This window comes from Fukomys damarensis, unplaced genomic scaffold (assembly GCF_012274545.1).
Source record: "Fukomys damarensis isolate Sample0158 unplaced genomic scaffold, DMR_v1.0_HiC HiC_scaffold_11, whole genome shotgun sequence".
Lineage (NCBI taxonomy): Eukaryota > Metazoa > Chordata > Mammalia > Rodentia > Bathyergidae > Fukomys > Fukomys damarensis.
In genome coordinates this window covers 9142418-9163940 of record NW_022900923.1, presented here as the reverse complement: position 1 = coordinate 9163940, position 21523 = coordinate 9142418, and the positions used below count along the sequence as shown (strand labels likewise).

Here is a 21523-nt window from a genome sequence, read left to right as displayed (position 1 = left end):
AAAAAAAAAAATGACAAACTTTAGTAAGAACATAGGGGAAGGAAATGTGTATACACTGTTAATACGAGTGTAAATTAGTACAGCCATTATGGAAACAGATGTAGATTCCTCAAAAAATGAAAAATAGAATTTACCACTGGTAAAAACAGTCATTGAACTATTCCACAATGACTGAAGATTATGCTATGCCCAACACATAAAAGTGATTAACCTTTGAAGACACTGAGTGACTTATTACCCTGATTGGATTATTACATAAATCAGATTGCCATAATGTACCCCATAAAGATGTGCCGATGTTAGGTCTCAATTTTTAAAATTATCATAAGAAGTAGAAAATCACTTGCTGAATAAAATCCCTGTCTTGATATGTTCACTTTTAATAATCTTAGTGTTAGGGAATTGATCATGTTAAAGTATTTTGTGACGCGCCATCACAGGCTGCATTTTCCTGGTGCTTCTTGGCTCTTCAAATGACCTCATGCCCTTATCTTTACTTTCCCTCCCACCAAGGCCACAGCGAGACAGAAAAGTTAAAACCTGCTTCTGCAGGACTGAACCCATAAAAGGCAACCTGGCCTGGGATAGGTTAAAAGTAGCCCACTCCTCCTGAATAAGCAATAGCCCAGCCCAAAACCAATAAAAGCACCTTCCTCTCTTTGTCCTCTTCTTCTTCGTTTCTCCCTCTCTGCTCCCGCTCCCTGAACAAAGTCTCGAGTCAGAGCTCTCGGTGTGTGCATGGCCCTAGTTGTTGAGCGTCACAGTTCCCTTTCACTCAGAGTTTCTGTGGGAAAATGGGAATTGAATGCCACCGGGACCTACATGTGCACACATACATGTGTTTGGGTGTATGCACATGTGTCTGTGTGCACACACGCAAAGGTGAGTAGACGGCAAGTGTGTGCTAAAGCAGCATTTGCTTTCATCTTTTCCTTAATCACACATTGGTCAGGTAATGAGGGTTTCTTGTTGGTTTCCAAATGTTTCCCATTGTGAAGATGTGAAGATACTTTTTGCAGTCTGTATTTCACATCCAGACTGTTGCTTGTGGTAGTTGCTTGCTTTAAGTCCCCCACATCCTGTGTATCCAATTATGGATGTGAACAGGTGTTTCCTAATTTTCCATAAGTAAAAGTTGCAAGTCATACTGGGGAAAATGGCTTCTTGCAAAAGGTCATGAATCTTCAAGAAAGTGTAAACAGGTTGTCCTAGAAATATTGCTGCACAGTGGGAAACATGATGCAGACCAAAGCCGCTTATTTCTCATGTTTAAGTAAAACATTGAGCCTTGTTCTTACTCTCTCTCAAGAGAAAAAAAAAAACATTCCTTCCATGAAATTATACATAAAGAGAAAAATGCAAAGAGAGAGGTGGGAAGATAGCTCAGCTGAGACACCTCACCTCTGGTCAGTGTTCCCCTGGGGAGTTTTTATTTTCCTTAACAAGGGAAAGCCCGTTGGAGGATGAGAAATTTTCTGTGAGGGTTAGGTTAATCCTGGCAGGTGGGAAAACAGACCTGTGGGCTGTGAGTGACAGAAGCAGAATTTGCAGTTAGTCAGACCAGCAGGAACTCCATAAAAAAAAAAGAAAACAAAAAAAGCGCCCTCAGACATTTACGAGGGACGTGTTAATACCAGAATCATGTATAAACCAAGTAGAGCGATGCTAAGCAGCTGCCTGATGAGCTGTAGAAGCAATTGGAGGCCTAAGTGAGGTAGCTCAGGAAGGGCTTCCAAAGCAGTGTGAGGAAGGGACTGAACGTAGCAGAGCCCCCAAAGCACGGCAGAGGTGAGAGGAGTCGTCCTCCTGACGTCCATCCTGGTTGCCAGATAGATTTGCTCGATCTGTTTCTACATCAAAAACAGAAAGTGAATTTCAACTTGGGCTTTTTAAAAAGCCACTTCTAAAATTCCATTTCTTTGTTTTTGTGTCTTTCTCTTGCCCCAAATCCCCTTGCAAATAAAGTATCCGTACAGATCGTTGAAATGGCTAAATATTTACAAGGCATTAATGAATCCGAGAACGGACCTGGAGAATGGATGTGCAGGCTACTTCCGAGATTCAGTTATAAACTTTCTTTCTCTCCTCCCTTGGTGTTGCAGAATGCAAATTCAACCTAGCCAAAGTTCTTACAGTGCAAAAAGGCGGGGAGAAAGAATGAATGAACAGCTGGTTTCACATTATGTATCTAACAAGAGTAAGTGACTGTTATGGCTCGTGTCTAGATGTCCCCCTAGTAAGTGGGGTTTTTTCAGAGATGGCTGGATCTAGAGGATATGAGGCTAGGATTAAGGGTGTGCGATTACTAATCAGTCCACTGATTGCTTTGGCAACCCCCAAACCTGGTGGCCTATATAGAATATAAAAGGTGCAAAAAGAAGCTGGCAAAGCCTCTTGCTTGCATATACTGTCTTCCGCCTGCCGTGGACTGTTTCTCCTCTGCGATGCCCCTCTGCCGTGCCACCCTGCCTTGGAGCCAGCTGACAATGGACTGAAACCTCTACACACTGTGAGATAAATAAGCCTTTCCTCCTCTAACTTTGGGTGTTGAGTATTTTGTCTCAGCAATGAGAAAAGTAACTTAAAAGTGACCTATGTCAAAGTGGAAATTTATGAAAAGGGGTTTCGTTAGTTTTCTGCCATTCTTACCACCTCTCCTTCCTTCCTTGCTTCCTCTTTCCTTCCTCCCTCCATCCTTTCTTCTCCTCCTCCATTTTTCTTTTGTTCTTTGAATTCTAATTCAATTAAGAGCTCACTTTGGCAGCACAGATACTAATTCAATTAAAATAAAACATATAGTACCTTTGTGCTCTGATAAGAACTAAGACTTGAGAAAAGTCTCCTCGAGTTTTTTTCCCTCATTCCATTTCTTTACTTATATTTTCATAGACTCCTTAACTCTTCGCAGAGTCAAAAGTCATAGCATCCACAACCAAATCACTGATGAAACACCAGCAGATAAATAAACCTGAGGGACACAACGGGCTGGGCCAGAAGGCTGCAGCGTCCCCCCCTCTTGCTTGGAGGAGGCTGATACCCAACGTTGCTGACATACTTCTTTTCCCTGGTTAGACTGTGTCCTTTTGTACATAGAACATAAATGAGGGGAGTAACAATGCCCCTTTGCATCTTACCAAAGATTTCGATGCTATGCTGAAATCTCACTCCCACTGCAAATATTTCTGACACAGGAACAATGCCCACGCTTTATGATCCGGCCTGCCTTGAGCTGTGTATTCTTTCCAATGCACTGGGAACCTGTTTTGCACAGTGAATTAATTTAAATGAGCCGGAGCACAGCTCCTCGTGGCTAGAACTAAATGCATGTTGGAAATAAGTGCCCAGGAATATTCCTTCAGACTAATTGCAAGGGTCTCGTATCTGGGGGAAAAAAATTAACTCATTAAAATTGCCTAGAGGACTAAGAACATAAAACAGATAAGCCTAGGAAATAATAGACACTGCCTTCCTGGGGATTGTGAGTGGACAATTTTCTTCCTACTTCAGGTTGCTCAGTTACAGAGTGACAGTAATCATATTGACCCGCTTCCCAGGTGATAGGTGTCATCACTGCATGTGGGCTTTTCATCTGATAAATAAGCAGCCTGCCCAGGGGAGAGTGTAACAATGAGAAAGCTCTTCAGGAGTGGCAGCACTCAGCAAAAAGATCCAGTTTATTCAGAGGAGAAAGAATTGCTCCTTCTATTGAGTAAATAACAAAGGTCCCTACTTCCAATGCTCCTGGCTCTTTCATCCTCTAATGACAGTCTTGGGAAACTTTCATTGGAAATTCAATTTTGTATAAGATTCAAAGGAGAATTTAGCTTTGAGCCAAATGTCCTCATCTTCTGGGCGCAGTTTTATTTATTTATTTTTTTAATACGCCAAACATTTCTTTCTTGCCTACCAAGTAGGCAGCAGCCAGCCTTGGAAACATCCAGAAGATGACAGTGCCCACTCCCAGGAACAAGCCACCATGCACGTGGCCCTGTGATGTTCAGATTGTGGGGATTCACGGCGGCAAAAGGAATAGGAGTCTGTCCTTTGTCATAGCAGCCTTTGTTCTTCCTGTGGTGAAAACATCCGTGTTCTGTGTCTTAAGAAATCACCGAGGTTTCTAAATATATTTCTGTATCTTTCTCATATCTTTTTCTAATTCATGCATATTTGCTGTACCAATTACTGGGTTTCATTTTGGCCGATTCATACCATTCTCTGATCAGTTTTAGCCCCATCATTCCTTTACCCTACTTCACATTTGGGAGTGGGTTCAATGCACATAATCTATTTTGGTCATATGTGTCTCTGTATTACAGGCCCTTATACCACCTTCCACATATATCTCCTCATAACCCTTGCTAGAAATTTGGATCTCTTTCCGTATGGTGCTTATGGAAGAGTTTTTTCACCTCTTTGCTGGAGATTGCATCCAGGGCCTCCTATACAGCAGGCAAGCGTTCTAACCCCGGGCCCCGCGCCCAGCGCAGGGAAGAGCGCTGAGCCACTGCAAGGAGCAGAGAAAACAAAAGAAAGCGAGGAGGGTGGCGGCCTCCAGGACAGGACCACCAGGTGCGTCTCGCACTCTCCCCGCAGCGCACGAGTCCACCTCACTTCCCAGATGCAGGGCGGGACTTCTGGACACACCCACGGGAGGCATCTTCAAAGGTCACAGTGAATGGCCCCCCCGAGATGATGCTTGTTTTTATAACACAGAAAACTGCACAAAGGAAAAATGCAGCCAAAATCCAACCACTTTCATACTGTTACATGTTTTCCTGTTCGCACCCATCATTGTCCATAGGTACATGTACTTTTACATAGTTGTAAATAGGGCTTTCCTAAAATGCACCAATGTTTTCATACATATTTTTGTAGCAAATTTAAAAATACTGATAAAGATAGATACTAAAGCCCCTCCTTGATTCATTTCCATTTCTACTTTTTACACTGAAAAGCAATCATACTACATCTAGTATTTTATAATATTGTATTTGTACTTTAACTATGAAATGAATATTTTTCTAGCATCAATAAATACTTTGTTTTCCATATAAAGAAAGGCTCCATAAGGTATTCACTTATATGGGCATAATGTAGTTTATTTAATATTTTAGTGGCCTGGGCTGGGATTTAGCTCAGTGGTTCCGCCACCTGTTTCACAAGCACAAGGTCCTGAGTTCCATCCCCGGTACCAAAAGAAAAAAAAAAAATTAGTGGCCATTGAGGTTGCACCCAATTGTTTTATTTTTCCAGAACAACTCAGTGACTGTTGAGCTACTAGAAGTATGATTTCTGTGCATCTTGGATTCTAGTCATTAAAATGAGAAGTTGAAATCATTATTTCTAAGAAAACTCCTGAGTCTCTGCAGGGTGTTGTACCCCAGAAAGAATGGCTGTCATAAAGACATCAAATGCCAATGAGCTGCAGGCAAAAAGAAATCCTTCTACGCTTTCGGTGGAATGTGAACAAGTACAGCCACTGTGGGAGTCAGTGTGGAGAGCTCACAAAAGCTAAAGCTAGAAAGTCCATTTGGCCCAGCTGTTCCTCTTCTAGGTAACGGCCCCCCAGAGAGCTAAAGGCATCATATTACAGTGATACACACACACCCGTGTTTGTACCAGCACAACCCATAATAGCTAAATCTTGGAAGCAGCCTGTGTGTCCATCAGCAGATGAATGGATAAAGAAAGTGTGCTATTTACACCCCATGGAGTACTACTCTGCCATAAAGAAAGATACACTCGAGTTATTTTTAGGAAAAAGGATATACTTTTAGGTCATAATGTTAAGTGAAATAAACCATATATCCACCCTTAAGTATCATACGGTGTCTCCTATATGAAAAATCCATGTTGTAAATTAAGAGAAAATAAAAGCTAGATGATAGAAAATAGAGAGATAGATCCTTTGCAAGTGGGAAGAGAAGAGAGGGAGGGAGGGGAGATGGACAGAGAAAGGAATGAAAAAAGTATTAGGATGTGTTATGTACTCGTACAACTCCCCAGGAGGAGTGTAATCATTATGTACTATGAACACATACTAACAAAAAAAACTGGAAAAAAATGCAAGCCTCAGACTGAGAGAGAATAGTTACAAATCATGCATCTAATTAGAGATTTATTCTCAAATATGTAAGAGTCTCATATTCAGTGAGACTCAAAATTCACTAGGAAACACATGATTATAAATACACAAAAATTGCCAAGACACTTTCTATATGTGCAAAGCAGCACATGAATATAGGTTCGACAACATCAATCATTAAAGAAATGCAAACTGAAATCACTGTGTGATACCACTGCACAGCTATTTGAATAATAGAAATTTTCAAAAAAATTTTTTAATTAAAATACCAAGTCCTAGCAAGCATACCAAGCAATTTAAGGTAACATGGCTGCTGGTAAGGTTGAAAAATGGTGAAGACACTTTGGAAGACAGTTTGGCAGCTTCTTATAAAGTTAAACACAGGACTCGGCAATCTCCTGCCAAGTGGAAAGAAAACTATGCTGTCACAGAAAAGTGCACACAAATGTTTGGGGCAGCTTTATTTGTAATCACGAATAACATGAAACCACCCACATGCTTCTCAACTTGAGAACGGATTAACAAACCAGTGCATCCCATACAACGAAATCCTACTTAGCAGTAAAGAGGAACAAACCACTGTTCTGTCCAAAAACATGAACTACTCTCAATACGCTATGCTAAATGAATTAAGCTAGCTTCTGAGGACCAGATACCCTGTGTCTCGACTGAAGGGACATTCATATAAATGCAAAATATGGTGAGAAAAACCTAGATCAGTGGTTGCCACCGGCTGAAACTTGAAGAGGGACTAACTGCAGAAGAGACAAGGAAACTGGAGGGTTGGTGACGCTTTTCTGTGTCACGATTGTGGCATTGCTACATGATCTATCAAAAATCTAAGAACTGTGTACTAAAAGGGTGATTTCCTTATAAGTCAATTCTACCTTAGTAAAAATGGAAACTAATCTCCTTTAAATCTGTGGTTTTATAATAGCATTACCCTTAAAACTGTCACTAACCCAAATAGTAGTTTTGGTCATAGCAGTCTGTTGGTTCCAGTAATCTTGAATAAACACAGGATTATAGAAAGGGCTTCGTGTAGGTCCACCATTCCTCTGGAGAACATAAAACCAACAAGAAGACAAAAGTGACTTGCTCTCTACACTCTGTGCCTGTTTGCTTGGGTAACCTCAGTGAATATTGATCAGCCACTTTCATCAATCAACTCCATGTTTGATACACGTAGCTCTTGCTGCCATAACAAAAATCTTTTAACATGTAATACCCCTCCTTGATGGACCATAAAAGCAAGTGGCAAAAAAACTAAAGAGTTCCTGCTAGTGCTTCTGTAATTTTTTAAAGTATGCAATGTGTTTTTTATGTATGTATATACTTAAAACATATATATATATATATATATATGTGTGTGTGTGTGTGTGTGTGTGTATATATATATAGAATTTTTTGAGGAGAAATTGAAGCCATAGCTATAAAAATAAAAGTAGGATTTTATAACTAAACGAAGAGCTGTGATTCATGTGATTCATGTTGTCTGTGTTTACATAAATATAGTTCACCAAAAATACAAAACTTATGCCTGCCCTTATAATGTAAATGCCAAGGCATAGACTAGTTTGCTAGTTGAATTATCTTTCTTTAAAATTCAACTGTAATTTACAAATATAAAGGTCCTCCGGAATCAGAAAGTAAAATCTGTTAGACTGTTAAGAACTGAGAGAACAGAAATGCTTCATCACAGAAGGAAAAGAAACTCAACTGTGGGAAAAAGACATTGCACAAAGAAGTTGTCTTGGCAGTAAAGAGGAACAAACCACTGTTCTGTCCAAAAACATGAACTACTCTCAATACGCTATGCTAAATGAATTAAGCTAGCTTCTGAGGACCAGATACCCTGTGTCTCGACTGAAGGGACATTCATATAAATGCAAAATATGGTGAGAAAAACCTAGATCAGTGGTTGCCACCATTGCACAAAGCAACCTTGATGACAACTACACCACGATCAATCAGCCTGATTGATCAGTTCACCTGGGACTCCCCACTTATTACCCAGCCCCTGTTCAACTGTCCAGCCCTACCCAGCTCAACCCCCTTTTAGAAGAGCCTCTCAGAAATAGAAACAGAAACCTTACCCACCTCATTTAAAGTTATGAGGGGAGGGATTTTCAGTTGCCAACAGCAACAACATAAAAAGATGAACCCTTCAATTATTCATCTTAATTATTCAGTCTTCTTGAAGCCTCCATTATTTTTAATATAAAAAATCTATAACACTGTATCTTTTGGTTCATTCCCACTTCTTTGGTTTGTCCTTTTTTGTCTTTAATCTTTAACTCCTTTCTCTTAAATACTGACTTTTTTCCCTGAAATAAATGCTCCCTGGGATTTCATTCATTCATTCAACAAACATCTATTACATGGTGGGAAATGAAAATACAGCAGCCAACAACGGGAACAAGGCTGTTGTTCTCACCGAGGGGTGAGATAAATAAACAAAAGCACTGACTGTGTAATCCCTCCTGAGCAGCCTACCCATTCTTCCTGAGGGAGTCCTGGGCAGCCGTCTTGGTGACAGCCATCATTTCTGCAGCAGTGGCTGTCACAGTTATGTCCCTCCCTGAAGTCCCCAGGCTCAGTCACCAGCCCAGCAGGGAAGAGACAGCACAGTAACTGGGTGTGTGTAGCCAGGTGCGTGGATCCCACAACCGCTCTGTTCCAATGCTACTTTCCCTCCTTACTAAATCGATGGCCCTAACCGCTCCGGCCCTCAGTTCTTCATGTGTTAAAAGGGGAAAATAGTAGCACCTACCTGGACCCCTTATTCTGAAGACTGAGGGAGTTAGTATGTGCAAAAGTCATAGAAGAGAAAGAGCTCAGGAAAAGCTGTTTCTGCTATCTTTAATAATAATAACACCGCCACGGGCCGGGGATGTAGCTCAGTGGCACCACACCTGGTTTGCAAGTGCAAGGTTCTGAGTTCGATCTCTGGTTCCAAAAATAATAACAATAATAATAATAATACCACTTGAATTTTCCACACGTACATTAGACTCGCCGTGTCTGTGTCAGACCTGCCATGCCCACTGTCACCCACTTTAGGAACCTGCTCCCTATCCCCGTGCCTTAGCCACTTTCCCACTGCTACGATAAGATTCCCAACACTCGCGAAGTAAAGGAGAGGAGGTTTGTCTCGGCTCACGGTTTTGATCCCTCATCCGCTTGCTCCAGACAGAAACAGGAAGGCGGGGGACAAGACAGAGAAAAAGGTGCTCAACCATGACAGCCAGAAAGCAGAGAGCGACCCCTTGCAGGCCACACCCCTGTGATCCGCGTCTTTCTACCAGGCCCCACCCTCAAACAACAGTCAGCTATGAACTCATTAACAAGCTGGCCCACTGATGAATACAGCGCCCTAACGACCCAGTCCCCTTCTGAGCAAGGGAGGCTTGGGGGCGGGGGGCATTTTAGATCTAAACCACAGCACCCACTTCACGCGCTGGCCATGCTGTGACTTCGCCACAGAGAGAGGTTCGCGCCACTTTGCTTCCTTAGTACCCCAAGCGGATGCCGGGCTGAGTGCCAACCTAACCTTCAGGTATTTTGGTTTAGAGAGCAATTTTCAAAAGTAAATTGAATTGATATGTCTTTTGTGAGGTATGTGCTCCGCGTTTCAGTCTCTGCCCCTCTATTCGCAGCTTTTACACACAATTACATTGCATGTCCGTTCTTCCACCAAGACAGTTGTCGTCAACCCCTAACCCACGGGGTGTGGCCGACTCCTCAGTGTACCCGCCTCTGTGGTGAGTCCACCACACAGCAGAGACCCTTCCCACCCGCGGTCTCTCGGATGACCCTCACTCACATCTGTGCCTCCCAGCCTTCGTCCGTGCCGGTTCTTCTCTCAGACCTGTCCTTCCAACTCTCCTTCTGAAACTCGAGGTGTAATTTTAAGATTTGTTTTTAGGATCTTTTCAAATTTTGCCACTTCTGTGATCTCAGCAGTCTTCTGCCAGTGGAAATATTAGCTATTTTAATCAAAGGATACCTTGTAAAACCCTGCGGACTCTCTCCTTTGAGTCATACAGATCCATGCTACCTCTGCTGAAATTATGCTTGGTCTAGAGGTCAAAAACCTCTTCTAATCTAATATTTCCTTTACTGGAACCCTACAGAATGATGATATTTTCCTTGAGCCACTTAGATTCCCCCTTGTTCATTTTATGCTTGTTTGTTTCCCAGTTTTCATCAGTCCTTTGTACCCCAGCCATCCTCGTGTGCCTACTTACACAACGGTGATCTGGATTTGCTCATAAGCTTATCATCTCTGCCTAATACAGCATCTCGTACATAAGAGGGACTGAAAATTTAATCATTGAATCAAATTGAATTATTTATAAATCCTGGATACCAGTCTGCGAGCTGACTAAGCAGTTGTCAGCTTTCTGCAAAAATTGCATGAATAACAGGTCTGAGGTAATTATAATTTTGTAATTGTACATGGAACAAATATACCTTTCTGGGATTGTTTGATTGCCGGATTGTTTTCTTTGCTATAACTGCCCTCAGATATCTCTAGTTCATTTGAATTATCGATGGCAGTCATGTCTCAGTAACCTGAAAGCACAGGGAAAACTGAATAATTCAACTTTTATTGGGGGCCCAAATCAGAATTTAGAAATTGGCCAATAAAGCACCTGCCCCCCCACCTATCCAGTGACTCAGTGGCATTGCTTTTGTTTCCCCATCAGGTGATTCTTATTAACAAGCTTTCTCTGCCACTGGCATTTGAGGTCTCTATAGTTTTGACATATTTTTAATGATCTCCGGGCAGGTCCATGGCCAGTCGGAACCTGTTGCTCTTCCACACATTTAAGAGTTTTGCATGGTTAAGGTATATGACTACTCTGGCTAGTGAATGATCCTCAAGACGCTTCGTCTTATAAAATGACTGGAAACAGTCCCATCTCATAAGATTGCTGTCCTAGTTCCAAATAAGAGAACTATAAAACCTGTTTTGTGTTTTTAGTCGCTTCTTAAGATGATGTTGGTTATATTTACAAACAGTAAATCTTCTCAGTCCCACATACCTATCTGTGTTGAAGATCAGGGAAATGTTTTTGCAGCAGTGGGGATTGAATCCAGTGTCTTCACACTGAACTACATCCCCAGCCACCACTCCACCTTTTTTTTTTTTTTATTTTGAGACAGTGTCTCACTAAGTCACTAAGTTGTCCAGGCTGGGTTTGAACTTGCCATCTTTCATCCTCAGCCTCCCGGAGTGCTAGGATTATGGATATCACCACCACACCTGACTGAAATGCCCTATTTTATAGCCTTGGACCAACCAGTTCCCAAGCAGTTGTTGGGTTGCTGCTCATCCTTTTAGTCTTTCCACTGCCAAGCCTTAAGCATGAACTGAAAAATTTCTAACACTGTGCACCTGTGAATTGTTCAGTGGTAAGGTTCTGGATTTTAATGTCTCACTGCCTGTTGGGATATTGACACTTTCTGTAGCATTTTCATTCCAAGGTTGAGATAAAATGTTGATCGGTTACATAATAAAAGGCATCAGATGCACCCTAGGGACCCAAACCCAATCGAACAGCCTCAGCGGAGCAGTGCTTTGGGTACTTGGTAGGAGTTAAGTTCTAGGAACCATCTAAAGGATCAGACAGAGATCCTTGGTTTATCTCAGCCATGGTTTTTGTAATCCAACCCACGCTTTGTCTCAGTCAGTAGGATGAGGATTTGTTAACCAGTGTTAGAGCATTATGAGCAATTGCTCTATTCAAAGCACTGTAATGAAGACCACACTAGACCTATAAGCAACAGGGGAAAATCAAGAATGCTATACGACACAACACGGAGACAAAGGTTATCTTTTTTCAAATTGCAGCTGAGTGCTTTGCTCACACAAGGGAAGATGGAAGTTGCTTGGAGTGGGCAAAGCAGATTCAAATCCATTGGAGTGGCCACAGGACAAATGAGACAAGAGAATTAAATGTGGGAGCTCATTCTTGATTTCTTAGGAAACCAATGAATAATATTCTTCTCTTACGTTTGTGAGTTCCACACCATTTTAAAAAATTCTTCTAGAGCTAGGCATGGTGGTGCATGCCTGTAATCCACTCGGCAGGCAGAGGCAGGAGGATCACCGTGAGCTCAAGGCCAGCCTGAACTATATAGCCAGACTCTGTCTCATAAATAAATCATAAAAAATACTTCTAGAAATCAGAAGATGGTGAACAAACTAAAGCCAGAATGGAAAACGTCCTTTAGATGTGTGGTCAAAACGGGCCTCTTACCAGTTCCCCAGAATTGAGTTCACCCCAGGGAAAGGCATAGTCAGGGCAGTGTTCATCTTGCCCCTGGGCCTGCCCTGTGGACAGCAGGAGCAGAACGCCCTGGGCCTGGCTGTTGTGAATTGAGAGAAAAAGCTGAAACTGCTTAGGCCAAATTGTTTTCCTAGTCGCGCTAGGGAGCTCATTCTTTCTGCCATAGGAGAAATGAGAGGTAGAAAGAAGGTAGAAATCATGACTTTCAGTGCTTTCGAAAAGGTGGACGCTCTTAATCTTTTGACCAAAGACAGACAGGAGGGAGCCCTAAAAAGGCAAAGGGTGTGTGTGTTCCGAGTCACGATGAGAAGAAGGACCAGGTCACAGTGGAGGCCATGCGCTGAGGGCTGTGGTGATGGGTGTTTTGTGCAGCCTTACTAGCTATCCAAATTACTTTTACGTTAATGACTCGTCATAAAGCAGGTAAAAGTATCTTTTCATCTCCAGCATGTTTCCCTCAATCGTGGTGTAAATATTCCCTGAGTTTCTTGTTTTATTAGCTTACAATAATGATAGGTTTAAACAGTAGAAAATAGGCCCTGGCGTGGTGGCACACGCCTGTAATCCCAGCACTCGGGAGGCTGAGGCAGGAGGATCACTGAGTCTGAGACCAACCTGGGCTACATAGTGAGTTCCAGGTCAGTCTCAACTACATAATGAGACCCTGTCTCAAAAAGCAAAACAAAAATAAAAGTAGAAAATATGTCAGTGGGCAAGTTTCCTACTGACATTAGGGAGGGAAGGCAAGGTGAGTCAGGAAGCAAGAAGAGTGTGGCCGAATTTTGTCATTTCATGCAGAAGATGCAGCAGGTCACTTCCAGCCTGCAAGTCTCTTCCTGAAGTGTGGGTGTGTTCAGGCTACAAGTAACTGAGCACAGTCTCTTCCGAGGCGTGCTTGGTTGTGGTGATGGTGACAGGGACAATGATAGCAAAGACTTGTGATCCTACTTGGTAGACAGGTTCCAAAGTAGATTATACATGCATGTGTGTGTGTGTGTTGACATCTGTGTTGTGTACATGCATCTATATACAGATAATGCGTGTATGTGTGCATTTACAGAGAGAGTATCATCATCACAACCCCGTGGGAATTCTTACCAGCCCATTTTACAGAGAGACAGAGGAACTTGTAGGTTACAGGCACAGAAGGTGAATGGACTTACCCCAAAGCAATGAGGACAGAGAGCCGGAGTTCAAATCTGACTCCTTGCTCGCCCCAAGGCAGACAAAGTTCCTGGATGCACAGCCATTGCTGTGAGCTTGTCCAGTGGTGCCCTAGACCAAGGGAGAAACACCGGTCCAGCTTGTCACTCTGAGAAGTTTCTAGAGCAAAGTGGACAGAGAGGGACGAGGACCAGAGGGCTGGGAACCTAGCATCACGTGGCTTTTCGGGAGTCTCTGGATGCCCTGCTGTGCTGTTGCAGGGAGGCCGGGAGCCCGCTGTCCCAGATTGCAGAGGAAGGACCCAAAAGGAGCACAGAGAAACAAAAGCTTCCTCTGCAACAAGAGGGACTCCGTTTTCGTGTGTGAAAACTCAGAGCATTTCTGTGCTTCAAGGTCTCTCAAACTAGAGCTTGAGGATGAGTTTTATGAATTATGAATGACAAATGGAAACTCATAAAGTTATTTCCTCTTGCCCATTCTTTCTATTATATGATGACTTTGCTGCAAAGAAAAGTAGTACAAGGTTTCTACATTTTCAGTTTTCTTTGAGGAAAAAAAACTTATCCAACTCTCTAGATCCCTTAATCGCTTCATCTTTTCATGAACGAGAAGCTAAATGGCTGATATCCGTATCACTGCTAATGATCTAGTGCATAAGTAGGGTGGGTGTTTATTTTATAAACCCGAAGGGGAAATGCAGTTGTTCAGGTCTGGCTCTGTGTTTTATCAAGAGAGAGTAGATCCTTGGAGAGGTTTGAAAAGCTTATCAGATACAGTCCATTGAGAGCTCAACTTCATCACCGCTAAGAAGGCAAACAGCAGGGATGACAGGAGGAGCTGTGTCACATTGGGGAATCACTTTCATCTCTTCCACAGAAGCCAGGTGACTGACAGGACTCCAAAGAGGAACTGAAATGGCTCTGCAGTGTGTTTAGTCCCTCTCCACTCTCCAGCCTCCTTCCTCTAGGATTCCTCTGCTCTAAGAACATCCTCCAGTTACTCTGTTACTGGTCTTCTCTACTTGTTTCTCTTTGCCTAAGTAAAGGCAAGAAATGATTGTGTCAAATCCTCGCAGCAAAAACTCAAAGATGCCAGGCGGCACTTGAGAAAGTCTTCAGGTCCTTATAAAAAGATGGAGCATGATTAATGTAGAAAGAAGGGAGGGAGGATGGGAGGACAGATGTCAGGGAGGCACTGAGCAAAATGACACACTTTTCCTTTATCCTACTGAAGAGTCCAGTACCGTATTCGCCCAGTGCCACTGGACAAAGGAGCCCAAGACCCAAAATCACAGATCATGATTCTGTGAGGTCACTTTCCCCTTCTGGGTCCTCAAGATCCTTAATTCTGAAGTAAGGTTGAATTCCCTATTCTCCAAGATTCTTAAATCCTCTCCTGTCTCTTCAGTTAGTCGTGGTCCTCTGCAAGCTTTGTTATTCCCACTTGGTAGACACAGAAAATAAGACATCCGTAAGGTAAATTGGGATAAGCCACCCACTGGGGGAGTGAAAGTACATTTCTGAGCAGGAGGCTGCCTTTGAGGTCCCAGGATTCAGTTCTTTATTTTATTTATTTTTTATTCCCAGTAACAAAATTTTCACCTTGAGGGCAGAAATAAAATGAAGTTAGAGCTCTTCGTAATTAAATTTCCTGCAGAAACGCGGAATGTAAATCAGTAGCTCACTGGATGCGTTTAAGTTGCTCACCGTTGCGGGTTCTTCTGTCTTTGTCAAGAAAATTAAAGAAATGCTTGTCCACATTTGTATAAAATCAGGAAAACAACAGACTGGACATCTGTGAATGATAAATTGAGCCGTGGTTAAGCCAAGTTGTATTAATTATTCTGAATTACAGCGAGGAATGATGCTAGTGCTTCTCCGCTCCCCATCCAGCTGACAAGAGCGTCCATCAGACCGACGCCTGCTCTGGCTTCTGCTTCCCCAACGAAGCTCTTCAAACCTCGCCTGCCCTCTTTCGTGCTGCCTTCGTGTGCTGGCTAAAAGAGACCCCCTCCTCTGGTCACCCCTTTCCCTGTTAACCGCCTTCCACAATTTTTGAGAAAGTAGTAAATGGAAGTGTTGTTTCTTGTGCAATCCCATGCTTTCCCTAATTATTCTTTTTTGTTCTGATAACTCAAACCATCTAGTAGAAGAGAAGAGGGATCAGACAGAAACAGCAAGGCGTGGCCTTCACCCACTGAACGCGTTTAGTGTCACGGGTGCTTCACTTTGTCAATAATCCTTCCTGAAAGCGACCTGAAACTCGCCTTGGAGTACGGTGTCCCCAGCTTCCTTGCTTGCTAAGTGCTCATGTGCCCAAGTCCCTGGCTGGCCCCGTAGCTGTTTCTTTGCTTGTAAATGGGTTGCTGCAGTTTGAAGATCTCGGACCTGGAAAGCACCGAGACAAGTTGAGCACCATCCTTAATTAGCGTCACTCCTGTCGTGATGTCTCCCTGGGCAGGAGGTTACTGTTAGCTCCCGGATTATATAAAAGCCTGGGCCCTGCCCGTCTCCTGCTCTTGCTAATGTCCTAGTGCAGGAGACCTGAAGAAACCACTGTACAACTCGAGTTTCCAACAAAATTCTTGTGCCAAGAGCCGCCTCCTGGCAGGCAGCTGCAGTTGTTTGAGGCCTGGAGTTCAGGTCTTGGGTCCATGGGTTCAGCACTAACACTTTGCCCACTCTGTGGGGGAAAAGACTCGAAATCACCCTAAGAATTTTTCTCTTCCAAAGATTAATTAGCTGATAAGCGTCAAGCTTTCTCAAAATGGTTTTATTTCTATGAGTTGGACCATCTGACCTGTCAGTTTCACTCATTTCTGACTGCGTGGATCTCATTTCTGACTATGTGATTTCTCCGAGAAGTCACGATGGCCCACGGGTTGGCCAGTGTCCCTTGGTCGTGGCCGGCAGAGCGGCTGGGCAGGGTGAGCAGCCAGCCACCAGGCAGACGGCAGTTCCAGGCTGAGACTACAGTAGGAACGTTTCCACTCGCCAGGCAGACTTTTCGCTTTTCACCTTGTGATAATCCACACATGGAAACTCCCCAGAAGCCCACGTCTCTTCTTTTTCCCACTATCAGCATTTTAAGAAGGTTTGTTCCAAAACCTGTTCTCAGTCTTTGCTCTGGGTGAAAACACTGGAAAAAAAAAAAAGCCAGTTCCATTCTTCCATCTTCAACAACAGCCTGAATCAAATGCGAGTAACTGGAAGAGTGTCTGGCACATTTGGGGCTGAGAGGGCCACTAGGAGGGAGTTCGGTTCTCTTTACCTCTCAAAGGGCCAGGCATGGCTTGTTCTTGGCCTTCTGATTCCCAAGCTGTGAGTTGGCCATGGAGCAGAATGCATTGCAGACAAAAGCTCACAAGTGAGCCACTTAGATTACAAGGCCGGGGAAAGGGAGCACTCAGTCTTTCTTTAGCATAAAGTTATTAGAAATATTAACAGCTGGAGAAAAACCTAGAGAGAGGGCACAGAAAAGCAGGATCTGCTTGCACCTTGATAATGAGAAACGGTGTGTGCAGACAATCTTGGGGACCAGGCGTGTTCATAACTACGCCTCCCTCCAGGTGATTATGCCTGAAAAGACAAGAGGCACTCAGGATTATAGTGTCACTAAATAAGCATTTGTATTTTATACTTCTGGTTTCTCCATTAGCTTTTGAAGATTCAAGTCATCAGATTTCCAGAGGTCCGAATAATACTCAAAACAGGAGGGCACTGTTCAGCCTTAGGCTCTCGTAGGAAAGCCTCATCCCAAAGAACAGCCCTTCTTTATTCCTGCCACAGAGGTCATTATTGCCTTTGCTCTAAAGTTTCTCTTCCCTGTTGCCTGAGCAACTCCCTGTTCCATTTTGAATGGCACTGAGTACCTGGTCTTTGTCCGAAAAGCAGCTAAGGGCACAGGGTGAGTCCATAAAGTCAGTGCCGGTGACTGTGTGCTGTGACACTGGAGTAGAATGAGGTGGTTTCGTTGCCCTCCCGCCGAGGGACAGGAAGAATGGGAGACTGAGCACCCGCTGGTTATGACAAGGGAGAAGCGAGAACACGGCAAGTGGTGGGGTATCTCAGGAAGCAGGTTTAGGAGCTGTTATGGGACCTGAGCTTGTGTTAGCTATTGAGGGGAGTGTTTAAGGATTAGGGCTCTGTTCAAAACTGTTTGGAAGTAGGGACAATTCTATGACTGGGTTTTTTGTTCTGTTTTTTGTTTTTGTTCCGGGGATCAAACTCGGGTCCTTGCACTTGCAAGGCAGGTGGTGGAACCACTGAGCTAAATTCCCAGCCCTATGACTGGGTATCTTAATGCATGTTATTTGCAGTGCGGTAAGAATGAAGTGGAGCTGAACTGTGAGGTGCCCAGGACATGGCGAGCTGTTCTGATGACGCAGCTCAATGTGGTCCCCAAACCCAGTTACTTGGTGATTCGGCCTCAGGAAACAGGACTCAGATGAGGCCCGTGCACTTTTGTTGATGGGTACTTTTGATTGGGGATGACAAAAGCTGCATTCAGCCTTTCTGTACCACCGATTAGATCTCCGACTTGATCTTGTCTATGTGAGCTTTACTTCTCTCATGCGTGCACAGAGGGAAGCGGACAGAGTGATCTCTCAGGTTTATTCTTTTCGTCTTTCACCCTTGAGGCATGTGCACTGTTAGTAAGAATAATAATTGCTGTGGTTTTTGTGACTACCATGTGATGGGCACTGCTCTAAGCCCTTTATGTGTATTAACAACCATCTTAAGTATCAGAATAAATGTATGGAATAAATGCTATCGTAAATTTATAGAAAATGTCACCAAGGGCTGGAGATTAAATAGGTTGTCCAAAGTTGCATGGCTGGAAATTTGTTGAGCTGGAGCCTAATTCCAGGCAGTGACCAGAAGCCATGACTGTAGCCGTTCTGTTACATTGCAGTTAATGGTCGTCCTTTGTCTTGCTACACCATCTGAGGATCCATACAAAAAATACTGGTGTTAAGGAAACAAATCTGAAGGGCCAGTATGAAAAAGTGTAGATGAATACCATGGGGAGCTCATCTGTAGGATCCTAATACAAAAAGCAAGCAAAACTTCTACTGAAAAATTTTAACATATCACTTCTGTATGCCGTAATGTGATTACAGCTGTGCGCTTCGGTGTAATAGCAAAGGCAAGGAAAAAAGATGTCACTAGTACTGTTTTCTTATGCATTTTTTCTCTGAAATTAACGCCATCAGATGCACATGACATTGATGCTTTCAATTTTAATTTCACAGATGAAAGAGCTTGGCGTCATCTTCTACAACTGCAGCTGCCTGGTCCTAGATCTACAAAGGATATTTGCTTTGTACAGTTCATTAAAATTCAAGAGCAGAGTACCTCAGACCTGGTCCAAGAGACTCTATGGAGTCTATGACAATGAAAAGAAATTGCAGCTTCAGTTGAATGAAACCAAATCTCAAGCATTTGTGTCGGTGAGTGGCCTGCCTCTTCCTCCTGCCCTCCCTCTCTTCCGTCTCCAGAGCCTCTTTATTAAGTGGCAGTGTTTCACTGTGATCTTGTGTTGACTGAAAAAGAATTAGACAGATTGACTCTACCCCATCCCCTGGAGAGTTACAAGGTGTCCTCTCTTGCACTCACCTACGCGCTGTCCCCGGTGAATAACCTGGTTTGATTCCTGCAATCAGCTTGGAAGGTGTGCAGGGGAGTGTAGCCAGTCTACAAAGGAAGGTATGGAAAGGTTCCTACTAACACAAAGTCCATCAGTCAGGAAGTGCAAAGAAAGGCACCGCTGTCCAGGTCTTCTGACCCCAGTGATGAGTAGCCCATTTTCTGTGCCCTGAATCAGTGATTTCCAGGTGTTTTTAGCAGTGCATTTCTTTGATGAGACGTAGCTGAGGGAATCCCAGTGAATGAAACAGACCTATACAGAACTACTCTATTTGTGTGGGGCCAGCAGGCAAAGGTCCTCAAGACCAGGCTCCCTGCACTAAGCTTCTCGACCTCTGACTCCAGTGAAATCCAGCAACCTCTGCCCACCCTCATTTCCTAGTCTGCCACCCCAGTCCCCACACCAGCTGGCTTCTTGCAGGTACTGGGAAGAGGCAGCTCCAGTCTTCAAACTTCAGTACCTGAAAACCTCCTAGGGAGCCCATTCAGATGCAGATCCACAGTCCTTTCTCCCAGCACCCTGCCTGGGACTTGATCCTCTGCCTCGGGCTGAGACCAGAGAAGTCTGATTGGAATTAAGCTTCCGGGTTGATCCTGAATCTCAGAGAAACATCTCTAAACTATGCTCCTGACTTACTATTGCTATTTCTCTTTTGGTTGGTATCAGTGAAAGGGGGTTTGTGTGCCCTTTCGGGTGCCCCTTCCCAATTAGGCCACTCACACACCGAGAGGTCCAGCAGGAGATATTTATTGTAGGGAGGCGAGCAGGAGGCAGGAAGGCAGAGAGAGAGAGAGAGAGAGAGGAGGAAGAAGAAGCAGAAGGAGAGAGAGGAACAAAGAAAGGAAGGTCCTTTTATCAGTTTTGGGGTGGGCTATTGCTTATTTATGAGGAGTAAGTTACTTTTAACCTATCACAGGCCAGATTGCTTTTATGGGCCCAGTCCTGCAGACACAGGTTTCAACTTTCCTGGACCACTGTGGCCTTGTGGGGGAGGGAAACCAGAGATAAGGGCATGAGGTCATTTTAGGAGCCAAGATGTATCAGAAGAATGCAGCCTGTGAGGCGGCGTCACAGCATACTTTAACATGATCAATTCCCTAACATTCCCCACTCTTTGATTTTGGAGGACAATTGGCAGCCAACATATCCTTGGGCAGACGGAAAAGGGGCAGTCTGTCTTCTATAACTACTTCCTGCGGAATTTGGGCGACGAGTCAACCTAGGGGCAGGCATGGAGGTTGGCCAGCTGAGTTGTCCTTTATGAACATGGAATTGTTGACAGCAGCAGCATTATCATTGGAATTGTTGGTTGGGCTTCCTGAGAAAAGTCCAAGCACACAAATCAGTTAATGAGGGAGGGGAGAGTAGAAGATAATTTGTATGAGGCTGTGGACTGGTTGGAGTGTTTAAGAACAAGTATAAAGGTAAAGATTGTGACTTCAGACAGGGTGAAATCTGATAAAGTTTTTTGGAGCCATGTATTAGTGATCCAGTCGGCTATGTAGGTAATAGGAGGAGGGTGGGGAGCAAACCAGAAAATATCAGTCTAAAGATCATTCAGAAAATGTTTAAATTGAGCCGAGATCTGAGCCATGGTTAGTTGGTTGGCTGTCATGTAACACGGTGGTCTCACTGGGGTCTCTGGCCTGAAGTGTCAGCTGGTGAGCCGTCTGTCGGGAGACTTGAGTGGAGAGGCGACTGACCTGGGATTGAATAAGATGGAGAACACAGGGGGCAACTGTATAGGCAGATATGGAAAGGTCAGCAGAAATCAGCTGTGGGCCAGTCTGAAGAGAGGCAGGAATTTGATGATTTGGTGAAAGGACTGGCATAAGGTGGCCTGGAATGCAATTTCAGGAGATCCTACCTGGGTCTGAAGGACGGCTGAGTTAGGCTGGGAGAGAGTCAAGGTACACACCAGGGGCATATCGGCTTGGGTAAGGTTTAGGAGAGAAAACAGGAGCAGGAGAGGAACTATTATTGTTTCCAGCAATTAAGAATGACAAAGAATGAAATTATGAGGTAATAGGTCAATGACAGTAAACACCTGGAAGTAAAATTATAATTGGGAGGAGATACTGTGGCCAATCCTATCCCAAGGACAAGTCCCAGGAGTACTAATATAAGAAGACTTAGGATATCAATGGCTGTTGTAGTGTGAAATGGGTCACAATACCCTGTGAGAGGATGAGAGGGTAAACAGTTAGGTTGGCTTATCTGACTCAGGACTGGATGATGGTGAAGGATCCTGGGCAATACTTAAATTTAGAGCAGGGCTTTGAGTGCATTGTCTCCTGGAGTCAAAGTCTATGAAGTTTTCTGGATA

The 21523-nt window shown here is 43.7% G+C and overlaps 1 protein-coding gene across 4 annotated transcripts in view; it reads left to right on the top strand.

Annotated features, from left to right (window-relative positions):
* Nucleotides 1-21523, top strand: part of Pld5 (phospholipase D family member 5) — a 307043-nt gene that overhangs the window by 252653 nt on the left and 32867 nt on the right. For all 4 annotated transcript variants that reach the window (XM_033762051.1, XM_010642582.3, XM_010642583.3 and 1 more), the window contains one exon: nt 18803-19000. In XM_033762051.1, coding sequence (XP_033617942.1) covers nt 18803-19000 — 198 coding nt within the window. The remainder of the gene's footprint in view (nt 1-18802; nt 19001-21523) is intronic.